A 12,580-nucleotide genomic window follows, 5' to 3' on the forward strand; every position below is an offset into this window, starting at 1 on the left:
GTGATACAGAGGCCGTAGAAGCTTAGAACAGACGCAGAAGCTCAAAACTGACGGTAAAGCGTGGCCAGCAAATGTGTTTCAACAATCATGGACGCAGTGCAGATTGCAACTACGGCAACGGCGGTAGTACAACAGCGATGGCCAGCTTGAAGAAGAAAGTAACGTTGGAGGCTAGGTTTTTTTGAGAGAGGGAAGTTGAGAGACACAGAAAAGGAGGCTTCTTTTTTAATTTTTTAGTTGAAAAATGAAAACCGGCCGAGTTCCGATTTGATCCGACCGAGCAATTTTGCGATTCACCATTAATTTTTTGCTCAACGATTTTATGAGGTTAGTCAGACCATAATTACTTCCGGTTTATGGTTAGACCGGTCGAACCGACCAGTTCTGTCCGAGAACTGTGCTGTGAACTAGCAGATAAACACCAAACTCCTCTACTCTTTCTTCTTCATCTTCTTCCCTTCAACCTATGCAAAGAAAACTCTAACCTAACCCTCAGTTCCTCTCCCTCCCTGAAGCCAGTGAAGTGAACCTTACTCTTTCTCAATCTCACATCCTCACTCAGCCTCCGCAGAGCTGCAGAGGCACTTTCTCTCTCTCACACTCACGATTGCCGGCTCCTCTGCCTCCTCGTCGCCTCAGCCACCTTTGTCGCTGCGTCGTCGCCTCGCCTCAGCTTGATTTCTCTCCTCTCACAGGTTCCCGTCACCGCGCCGCACGCGTCTCCCTCTGCGTCACCGCGCCGCACGCGTCTCCCTCTCCCTCTCCCTCAACCAAAGAGAAACCCTAGCCTCCTCCACCGCCGCAAGGAGTTCGCCGCTGCCGCCGTCCGTCGCACGCAGCATGGGCTTCTCTCTTCGTCTTGTCTACAATCAGTGGCGCTAAGCCAATCCCCTTCTCTCCTTCTCCAGAACTCAGAACTCAACCTCAAGTCCTCAACCAAAGAAAAAGTTGAAAACCCTAGCCTCTGCCGCCGTCCGTCCGTCCATCCGTCTAGCCACTGCCGCCGTCCGTCGCACGCAGGTCTTCTCTCTTCGTCCTGTTCTCCCCGTCTCCAACCCCTGCTCCCTTCTTCCGCAAGCTCGGCCCATGCGTCGTCTTCATCTGCTCGCCGTCCTGCTCGCTGTCGTGTGGTCGGCGTCGTCAGTCGCGGCAACGTACTCTGCCCAGAGCCCCAGACTTCGAAGGTCTGTTCACTGCTCACTTCTGCGTTTTTTTTATGCCCTGTTCAATGATTATTTGAATGTTTTGTGTTTTAAATTTTTTATTGAATGATTATTTGATTACTGATTAGCGCTGGTTCTCCTGTGTTGCTGTTTTGTGTGTTGTGATTTTGCTGATTATTGATTATTGAAGGTCTTGTGAGATAATTGATTATTGAATGTCTTTTGATTATTGATTATGATTAGTGATGTGCTGCTGGTTTTGCTGTGTTTGTTTAGTTTCTGGAATAATTTTTTTGTGATCAATGCTCAAACTTTGAATGTTGTTCTGCTGGTTTTGCTGTGTTTGTTTTGTTTCAGAAATCAATTTTTGGTGATCAATGCTCATACTCTGAATGTTGTTCTGTTTTGTTTTAAGGCTGTGTTTGGAAGAGGTGATTGATTTCTGAGTGTTGTTCTGTTTTTGTTTTAAGCCTGTGTGTTGTGTTCAATTTTCATTTTGTAGGAAATTCTTTGAGGTATATGAGAATTAAGAAGGAAGACTATTCCAACGGTATTACTCTGTTGATTCTGGTCCCCTACAAACTTGAATATAGAATTGAAGAGTGAAGCCCTTTATTATTTCATCATTGGCCTATTTTTGGCATTGCATATCATTGTAGTTTGTTTATTCATAGAACTAGTAGTTTATGATCCCCCTTTGAAGTAAAAAAATGCAGCAGAAGAGTGTTTATAACCAGTTGCTTTATTCATTGAATTTTTATTAGAACCAGGTGTTTATTATAAAACGATTTTTCTAGTTGAACCACGGTTGAACCGGTAAACCAATGAACCAGTAAACCAGTATCTAAAGCGGTTCGATAATCGGTCCGGTTTTCAGAACCTTGGTATAGAATGACACTTGATAACAAATTTAAAAGCAATTAGAATTTGTGTATAAATTGTTGCTGTTGTTTTAATGTAAGTTTAAAATAAAAATTTGATGCTAATTGAAATTTGTATAGAATACTTAATTGTTGCGGTTGATTGTTACTATTTTAATACTTGATTATTGCTGTTTTAATGTAGGTTAAATACTTGATTGATACTGATTTAATGTAGGTTTAATTTTTATTGTTATTTTTATTTAATTGTTTTAATGTAGGTTTAATGCTAATTGAAAATTTCTTTTTAGGTATTTTTAGAAATTGATAATTGATTGTTGTCATGTATTTTATATTAATTTACGTTTAATACTTGTTAATTAATTATTTTATATTTTTTATTTATGTAGGACCGATTTTATCGGTTCAATTAGTGATCTATCGGTTGAACCAATAAACTAGTGAATCAGGAGTCTGACCGATTCGATCACCAGTTCGGTTCTGAAGACTATGTTTATAGTTTCTTTTTTGTGGAATGAATCGTGTTCTTCTTCCGAAACATGTCGCTGCGGTAATAAAATCCCAAAAGAACCCTCTTAGGGCATTGGAAATGTTCAACTCGGTGAAAACCGAGGAAGGGTTCAAGCATACGCTTTTAACATACAAATGCATGGTTCAGAAGCTTGGTCTCCACGGCGAGTTCGAGAACATGGAGAACATTCTCTCGGAGATGAGAACCAACCTCGACAACGCGATTCTAGAAGGAGCGTATGTCGAAGCCATGAGGAGCTACGGAAGAAGAGGGAAAGTTCAGGAAGCTGTTGACACGTTCGAGCACATGGACCTCTTCAACTGCGACCCTTCCGTACACTCCTACAACGCTATCATGAACATTCTGGTTGAGCACGGGTACCACAACCAAGCGCATAAGGTTTACATGAGGATGAAGGATAGAGGGGTTTGTTCCGATGTGTGCACCTACACCGTGAGGATCAAGTCGTTTTGTAGAACTAGGAGACCCCATGCTGCTCTTAGGCTTCTTAAGAACATGCATTTCATGGGGTGTAATTCGAATGCAGTGGCGTATTGTAACGTTGTTGAAGGGTTTTATGAATCCGGGTGTTTTGATGATGCGCGTGAGGTGTTTGATGAAATGCTCGAGAGACTTTTGTTTCCTGATGTTACAACTTTTAACAAGCTTGCTCATAGGCTCTGTAAAAAGGGGATTGTGGGAGAGAGTGAAAGGCTTCTGAGCAAGGTTTTAAAGAGAGGGGTTAATCCCAATTTGTTTACTTTTAATATATTTATTCAAGGGCTTTGTAATGGAGGTCATATTGATGGTGCTGTTAGGTTGCTTGGTGTTGTGGCGAGAGAAGGTTTGAGTCCTGATGTTGTCACATATAACACTTTGATTTGTGGGCTTTGTAGGAATTCTCAGGTTGTCAAAGCTGAGGGATACTTGCATAAGATGGTTAATTGTGGGTTTGAGCCTGATGGTTTCACCTATAATACTATTATTAATGGATACTGCAAGACTGGGAAGGTGCAAGATGCTAATAGGATTCTGAAGGATGCAGTTTTTAAGGGCTTCCAGCCTGATGAGTTTACTTATTGTTCCTTGATCAATGGATTGTGCCAGGATGGTGATCCTGATCAAGCCATGGCTATTTTTAAGCATGGAATTGAGAAGGGTTTGAGGCCAAGCATTGTTGTTTACAATACCATGATTAAAGGGTTGTCTCAGTTGGGTCTGATTTTGCCAGCTTTGCAGTTGATGAAGGAGATGGCAGAAAATGGCTCTCACCCTAATATGTGGACTTACAATTTAGTCATAAATGGACTGTGCAAGATGGGTTGTGTATCTGATGCCAATGATCTTGTCAATGATGCTATTGCCAAAGGATGCCTACCTGACATTTTTACCTTCAATACTTTGATTGATGGCTACTGTAAACAGCAGAAGTTAGACACTGCAATTGAGATGGTAAATAGAATGTGGAGCCAAGGTGTGACTCCTGATGTTATCACATACAATACTTTGTTGAATGGGCTTTGCAAGGCTGCGAAAAGTGATGAAGTAATGGAGATCTTCAAGGCTATGGCGGAGAAGGGATCCGCTCCAAACATAATTACATACAACATTATCATTGAATGCCTTTGTAAAGATAAGAAAGTAAATGAAGCTTTGGATTTGCTCGGGGATATGAGAAGCAAGGGTTTGGCACCTGATGTGGTTAGTTTTGGCACATTGATCACTGGTTTCTGTAAGATTGGGGATCTTGATGGTGCTTACAGCTTATTTAGAAGGATGGAAAAACAATACAATGTTTATCATACAACAGCAACATATAACATTGTACTTTGTGCGTTTTCTGAACAGCTCAACATGAAAATGGCAGTAAAGCTCTTCTCTGAGATGAAGCGAAATGGCTGTGAACCAGATAACTATACCTATAGGGTCATGATTGATGGCTTTTGCAAAACTGCAAATGTTACACAAGGGTATAATCTTCTAGTGGAAAATATTGAAAAGGGGTTTATTCCATCGCTAATTACATTTGGACGAGTTCTAAATTGTCTTTGCATGGAGGACAAGCTTCATGAAGCAGTTGGTATCATCAACCTTATGATCGGAAAGGGTATCGTCCCGGATATTGTAAATACAATCTTTGAAGCTGATAAAAAGGTGGTTGCAGCACCCAAGATTGTTGTAGAAGATTTGTTGAAGAAAGGCCACATAACTTACCATTCCTATGAACTACTATTTGATGGCATTAGAGATAGGAAGATACTTAAGAAAACGCTTCCAACAGTGAAGTCTCATGATCGAAGGGCCACGTCAGCAGCTGTTACTTAAGAAAATTGCTGATTCTACTAGAAGAATCCTGCCAAAATGGTAGGAAGTTTCATGGTGGAAAATCTTCTTTACATTTGGGAAAGAAAAACAAAAAGAGGAACCGGGAATATCAAGGAATCTAGACATGAAAACGTGATTATTCATGTCAAGCACATCACCAACTTTCATAGCAAGAAATTGAAGGGGCACAAAGTATGATGTGTCTTCTGCTTGGAGTGTCACTTAAACCAAATTTTGGCCACGAGTGTGTGAGTGTGAGAGAATATAACATGTACAGAGAAATCAGAAATCTAATTGTTTTGTAATAACTCAAGAAACAAAAAAAAAAAAGGATATTTAAATTTAATGCCATGACGAAAGTTGTCTTCAGTTCTTCATGTTATATTATTACAAAATTCATTAAAAGGTGCATCTATTTACCTACTATTATAAGAATTAGGTAGCGAATGAGTTATAATTCAAATGGTATAGTTTTTCTATACTCACTTAAGAAATTACAGATTCAAGTCTCCCTATCTTTGGTAAAAAAAATAATTACAAGAATTAGGTATAGTTTAAACTTTAAAGATAGCTCTGCTAGTAAGGTTACATGAATTTGTATTCTACAGAAGATAATGGTTGAAAGGATATTGAGAAGAAATTGCATCTGGTTATATCTTTTATTTGATTGGTATATGTTGTTTTCTGATTTTAGCAATTTTTCTTGTTTAATTTGTCGGTGGGAAAGAAAAAAAGAAGTCTCATCGCCCTTGTATAGAACTTGGAATGCTAAGAATTAGAATTTATTCAAAAGTTGATTTTTTTTTTTTGTTTTGGAATAATTAAAATTAAATGATTTGAATTTGTTTTGAGAATTTTTAATTCTCATTTTTTCTTAATTTGTAAATAAGACAAAAAAAAATCTAAATTCTAAATTCATTCACACACTTTTTAAATTTGAATTATATATTCTATTGATATATTATAGTCATTTTAAATTATAAAATTGAATTTTAAATAAAAATAAATTTTTTTTTTAAAGAAAATATAATTTTTTTCTTATATTAAAGGATTTCCAAACAAGTTCATAATAAGTTAAATTATATCATTCTTCGCAAAGAGATCATCATTCTCATACAAAATCCTCTGAACTTTATTTTACTCTCCTTTTCCTCCATAACACAATTTTAAGCAACCTTTGCACTTTGGTAATTTAACGAGTCAACTCAATTTTTGCTAACACGCATCACAAATCAAAATTTTTAGAAATTTAGAAATTCAAATTGGATTAATTAAAAGAGAAAAACTCAGACCAATAGAGTTGATTGCTTTTTGTTAATACTTTTAGCAGTTAGTTCAATTTCTTTAGTCTAGCAATTTAATAATATACTTTTAATTTATATTTTTTAAATATTTATTATACTTTGCTAATTTTAGAAATTACAACTAAAATATGTCACATGTCACTTTTTTATTGTAATTAAAATCAAATCTTTCATTTTAAAATTAAAGAGTTCTCTTCTCATCTTTTTATCTATCTTTCGTTATCATTCTCATCCCTTTACTAATTCTATCTTTCTTATGTATCATTATCAATGATTAATTATAAATTTGACAATCAAAATATACATGATTTTCTCTAATTATAATTAAAATTAAATTAAATTTAAAATATTAAAATTAAAATATAGTTATATTTATATATTATATATTACTAACTAATTTAATAATCAAAATGTGTCATAATATATCCACTATAAATCAGTTACATACTACAACTCGGCTCTATATGTTATAGATCGGCCATCAATATTAATATCGTATCAAAATGCTCTAAAATGCTTTTAATTGCTATCAATGTAATTTGAAAAGATAAAACAGTTATTGAACTTACTCCAATTATAAAAGGGGTAAGTATAGAAAGGAAAAAGGGTAAGAGATTGATATAAGAATTATTCATTAAATATAACTCATTATTCACACACTAACTTGAGCATTGAAGTGTCTTTTTTAGATGTTCATTCTTCTTGTTTTCTTGATACCCAGGTATAATTCATCTCAACTGGGAGCTAGAAGGTAGTCATTGGAGTACGAGCTATACCAAAATCAAACCATACAAGAACATGTCACATGACACTCTTATTAAAATTGAGAGGAAATATTTCCCTCCAAAATTAGTAAACTCCCTTTTTACATTCTCTTATATCTCTCTCCCTTTTTTTATTTCTTCTTTCATTAAAATTGAGATAAAATATTTTTCTCTAAAATTAATAAATTTTCTTCCTCAATAGTCTTATATATCTTTTTCTCCTTCTCTATTTCTCTCTACCATTTTCACTCTATATATAACTTATAATGGGAAATTCTATGGTGCTGAAAGAAAGATTCATCTACACATGCTGAAGTCTATGTGTCATGGTCTGGAGGAAAACGTGTGTCCCTTATATGTGATCGTCTGGTGTGAGCCATTGCAGTTGGTGCTGGCAATTGCAGCAGTGGGCCCAATCTTTTTCAGAATTTGTCTCACAATGAACATGATGATAGATGTTAAGATGATTATCAAGAATCGCTAATTAATTTAATTTACAAAAGTAATTTGTTTTGGAATGTAATATTTTATTTTATTTTTTGTGCACATATCTTAATGATCGGCTGGCCTTGGACGTTGGATTTGTAGTGGGTTGTGTGAAGCAAGGTTTTGAAATCCGGATCGGTCATCAAACCGCTCTAGTCACTGGTTTATTGGTTCACTAGTCTAACCGGTCTAACCGGTGGTTCAACCGAAAAAACTATTTTAGAATAGAATAATAAATACTACATAAAATATCATCAACAAAATATATATTATCTTATCAAAATCCAAACTCAAAAGTTAAATAGTAAAAAAGCATATCTAAATATTGAATCCCAACATCATGATTTATCAATAATCAAAATTCGCAAGAACTTGTTGCAAATCTGCTCCAGTGGGATGATCTTCACCTTCATTCCCACCCTCTTGAGCAGAAGAATCAAGAGATGCAGCATAAAGACCACTACTACCACCGCCACTTTGATATAAATCAGCATCAATTTCACCTAATAAAATACACATATTATTATATTATAAACTAACAACATTCTAATAATCATTAGAAAATAAATATACTATACTCACACAATAAGTCATCCACATTACTAGGAAGATCAGACTCTTTCTCTACAACCTCTTCAGTCACCCAAAAGTCAACTAGACTGATGCTTTCATAATCAATTGGATCATATTGTGTCTTTTGCTTTCTTTTTTCTTTTTCCTTCCTAAAAAGTTAAATACAATATATGAAGATTTAATAATTTACAAATTTGTTATGCTAAAGATTACATATGAAACAATATGATATTTCATGAAACATATATTACCAGGATTTAAGACGCAAATTATAGGTAACATAAATAATGTCATTCAGTCTATCATGCTCCAATCTATTTCTTCTTTTTGTATGAATCTGGTCAAAAAGACTCCAATTTCTCTCACATCCAGACAAAGCAGATGCTTGGCTAAGAATGCGAACAGCTATCTTTTGTAAACATGGAGCAGAGCCTCCGAATAACCTCCACCATTCATCTACCAATTATAAAATCATAACATATTAGAAGTTATCAATTAAGATCATAGGAGCATAAAACAAGTTACTATTAATTAAACAAATATTCAGCCATATTCTTACCAGGCTTAAGTTCAGATGCAGCTCGAATAGCTTCTGGTCTATCAAAACTTTCCTTCCGATCTCTATATAAATATATTTCTTTCATTGCCTGAACTGAATCCAAATTGTTACACTTGCAATACAAGGTAACAGGATCAATGAAAATTTGTGATCAGTGAAAATTGAATCTACAACTAATGCTTGCAAATCCTTTTTACAGTCAAAGATGCTCTTCAATGTGATAAACACAGTTGCAAAACGGGTTGCACCAGGACGTACAATTTCTCTCCAATGAGGTCTTTTTCTTAGCCAAGATAAGAAAATCATATGATTGTACACAAATACTGTGATCTTTGAAGCACGAGTTGCAAGGTTAGAAATATGCGCCATGCTGCTTATATCTTTTAAAATAAGATTAAGGCAATGAGCAGCACATGGTGACTAATAGATATTATCATATTTTCTATTGATAAGCCTACCAGTAGCAACATAATTGGCTGCATTGTCAGCCACAACATGCCCAATATCATTAGGGCCAATCCATTCAATCACCTCAGAAAACAAATTACACAAGTGTGAAGCATTTTTTTACGATATTGGAAGCATCTATTGATTTCACAAAGCACAAACCTTTAGAACAATACACCAAGAAATTGATTAACGTTCTTTGTCTTTGATCTGTCCAACCATCAGCCATGAGGGTACATCCAGTTTTCTTCCATGCACTCCTATGACTATCAACTAGCATTTGACATTCTCTTTTAAGATCAGCCAACAAGTGAACCTTGTAACCAGGTCCAATACCAACAACACCATCCAACATATCTTGGAAAAATAGCGACATCACAGCATTAAATGAAATTTTACAATCCAAAAGCCACCAAGCAAACCGTTTATCAACCTCGTGTATCGCCTCTTTATTTTGCAAAACACTTTTAATACTTGGTTGAGCTCCTGGAGTTGTTCTTGGTGCAAACATAGGAGGAGTGACTTTGACTTTTTTCTTTGGATCACCTCCAACTCCTTGCTGACTCGAAGTACGCTGCTGTTCTTCTTGAGCTATTGCCTCATCAATTGCATCCTCTAGCTCATCACCACCCTCTTCACTAAAAATTACTTTTCTTTTGTTTTTGTTGGTCTGAATTTCTTTCAACAAACTTTCCATCTGTTTTTCCATATCATATGGAACTTTAGGATATTTTTTCACGTCTCCAGTAATCTTTGCTAGATGTTTCTTCATCCTGTGAATTCCACCTCCATTGAAAACTTGTAGACAAAATAAACATTGATATTGTGGTTTTCCATTCACTATTTGTAGAGCAACATATTTCCAAGCTAAATCTATTTTTCTCCGTAGGTTAGAAGAACCTTGTGACTGACTATCGTTAGCACTACGGGGATTAGGATTAGCAGCATCATTCGAAATAGGAGGATCGATAGACAAGTTATTATTCACAGAAGCATTGTTAACAACCATTGCTTCTTGATTAATACTATTATCCATAACTGAAATTAATAAAACAGATATGAAATTAAAAACAGCCACAACACAATGAAAAATAACAAGTTAAGAGCCATCAGCAATTAAAAATAGGAGCCACAACACAATGATTAACCATGTTCTTAACCTAAAGCAGGAGCCACAACACAATTAAAAACAGATATTAAATTTTCAAGACTATGTCTAAATTCTGCCTACAACATTCAACAATACTGCAAAATAGAGTAAGTTTCCAGCATTAACAAAACAACAAAACACTAAAATAGAGTAACAGTTACATAACAGAGTAAGTTTCCAGCATATTAGGTGTTCTGGACTAAAACAGAGTAACATTTACAAAACAGCAAAATACTAAAACAGTAATATTAGGTGTTCTGGACTCTGGTTGATAGAAATGACATAACAGAGTAAGTTTCCAATATTAGCAACCAATCCATACATACAATTTCCACAGCAATCAAAACCATACATACAAAGAAGATCGAAGGCCGAAGACCAAAGACCGAAGAAGAAGAATTGAAGAACCAAACTTCAAGCCAAGACCCAAGAAGAATTGAGGAAATATGGAACAAAAATTGAAGAAGAAGTTCAGAGATGATGAAGACGAGGAGCACTCACCTGAGTTTGAGAAGCCAACGAAGACGAAGAGGACCTGCCGAGTTACTGGGTTCCGGACACGGGGAAGAGGAAGAAGTGGCGGTGCTGAGGACCTAGGGACGGCGGCGGCGCTGACGATCTCAGAACAACGGTGACGATGGAGGGCTAGGGTTCGAGGTTCCTTTGCTTCAGAGGGCTAGGGTTCGATGACGATGGAGTGAGATGAATGAATGGGGGAAGGGGGGTTCACGAGTGGATCGGGTTTTCTTTTTTTTTTTTTTTTTATAAAACAAATTCGGCGTCGTTTTAGGGGAACCGGCCGGTTTTCGGCCGGTTTGACAATTTTTCAATGGTTTTCTCCCAAGCGGTTATAGGAGGAGGACCGGACCGCTTGCATCGCCGGTTCCCAGTTGAACCGGTTTGACCGGCCGATTCGGTCCAATTTTCAGAACCTTGATGAGAAGGACAGAATTCTTCGTCACACTCTGAAATGTTAGTCACTGAAACTAGGGGGAGAAATCAGAATAGAGTTCAAAAGAGGTAAAAGCAGGAACAAATCCAAGGGAAGATACAACAATGTTGAGTGTCACTACTGTCACAAAATGGGTCATGTTAAAAAATATTGCTATCTTTGGAAAAGGAAAACAAAGGTAAGCAAGAAAAGAAGGATGATAGTGGTAATGATCGTGTATCTTCTATTTCAGATGATCTTCTTACTGTTGATATTGCTGATTATGAGTACAAGGTCAATCTTGTTTCTGATGATGAGTTCAGCTGGGTAATTGATAGTGGCGCCTCATACATGTTACACCGAAGAAGGAGTTCTTCACTTCTTATACTCCAAGTAATTTTGGAGTACTTAAGATGGGTAATGATGGCTTGGCTAAAGTTATTGGTGTAGAAAATATTTTTCTTGAGACTAACATGGGAATGAAGCTGCTACTTAAAGATGTTAGACACGCTCCAGATGTTCGCTTGAATTTGGTTTCAGTTAAAAGGCTTGATAATGAAGGCTTTGTAAACACTTTCGGCTTCGACGATTTTTTACCGGTTTTCTCCCGAGCGGTTATAGGAGGAGGACCAAACCACTTGTATTGCCGGTTCCTGGTTGAACCGATGCGACTGGCCAGCCTGGTCCAGTTTTCTGAACCATAGTGTGAAGTGATGAAAATCCGATGGGTATGATCATGGCCTTCGAAAAATGCATGCACAGTACATAACCAAAACAAGTAGGAAAAAATTATGGGATAGAAATGAAATTTTTTTATTTAAATTAAATAAATATCAAATACAACGTAATTACATAAATACATATTTGATCATATCTCAGATACTAAGATAAATTTTAAAAATTGAACCCATTTCAAATACTGAGACTCCACTTTGTGGCAAAAGAGTTAAATGGGATCTTAGTATCCAAGATACATGCACAAATAGAATGTAGACTCAACACCGAACATATGCACAATACGCGAATTGGTGGCTCAGTACTCAGATTATTTATTTTAATTCAAATAATTTTAAAATTTAAAATTATGAAAATATTTCATCTAAAATTTAGATGATTATAATTTAAATTAATAATTTAATTTAATTCAATAAAAATAAATATACTTGTATTGTTGTATTAGTTATTTATGTAATTTTAAAAAAATAATATTATTAAATTAAGTCATGAACATATAAAAATAAATTGGCTCCCCTCTACGTGCATACTTAGTCTAATAACGCCATCTTCTATCTTGGTATGGTAAAATACAATATAAAATTACTCTAATAATATCACACGATAATACCTAAGAGATAATAATTTTATTAAATATAGTACTCTTTTAAAATAATCATAAATAATATTTATAACAATTTATTCTTGTATAGGAGAACGTTTCAAATTAATATAGGAACATTTCAATTAATATAGGTGTTAGACGGTTTTA

General features: G+C 35.6%; 1 protein-coding gene across 2 annotated transcripts; it reads left to right on the forward strand.

The window, feature by feature from the left end:
• On the forward strand, positions 427-5,285 carry LOC107633223 (putative pentatricopeptide repeat-containing protein At1g74580). 2 transcript variants are annotated; one of them, XM_016336867.2, is made up of 3 exons: positions 427-1,184; positions 1,666-1,713; positions 2,434-5,285. In XM_016336867.2, the coding sequence occupies exon 3, from the start codon at positions 2,559-2,561 to the stop codon at positions 4,878-4,880; it is 2,322 nt and encodes a 773-aa protein (XP_016192353.1). In that variant the 5' UTR covers positions 427-1,184; positions 1,666-1,713; positions 2,434-2,558; the 3' UTR covers positions 4,881-5,285. The 2 variants fall into 2 exon arrangements, with proteins under 2 accessions (XP_016192353.1, XP_016192357.1); XM_016336871.2 differs by lacking the exon at positions 1,666-1,713 and having other exon boundaries at positions 428-1,184.

This window comes from Arachis ipaensis, chromosome B01 (genome assembly GCF_000816755.2).
Source record: "Arachis ipaensis cultivar K30076 chromosome B01, Araip1.1, whole genome shotgun sequence".
NCBI classification, from domain to species: Eukaryota; Viridiplantae; Streptophyta; class Magnoliopsida; order Fabales; family Fabaceae; genus Arachis; species Arachis ipaensis.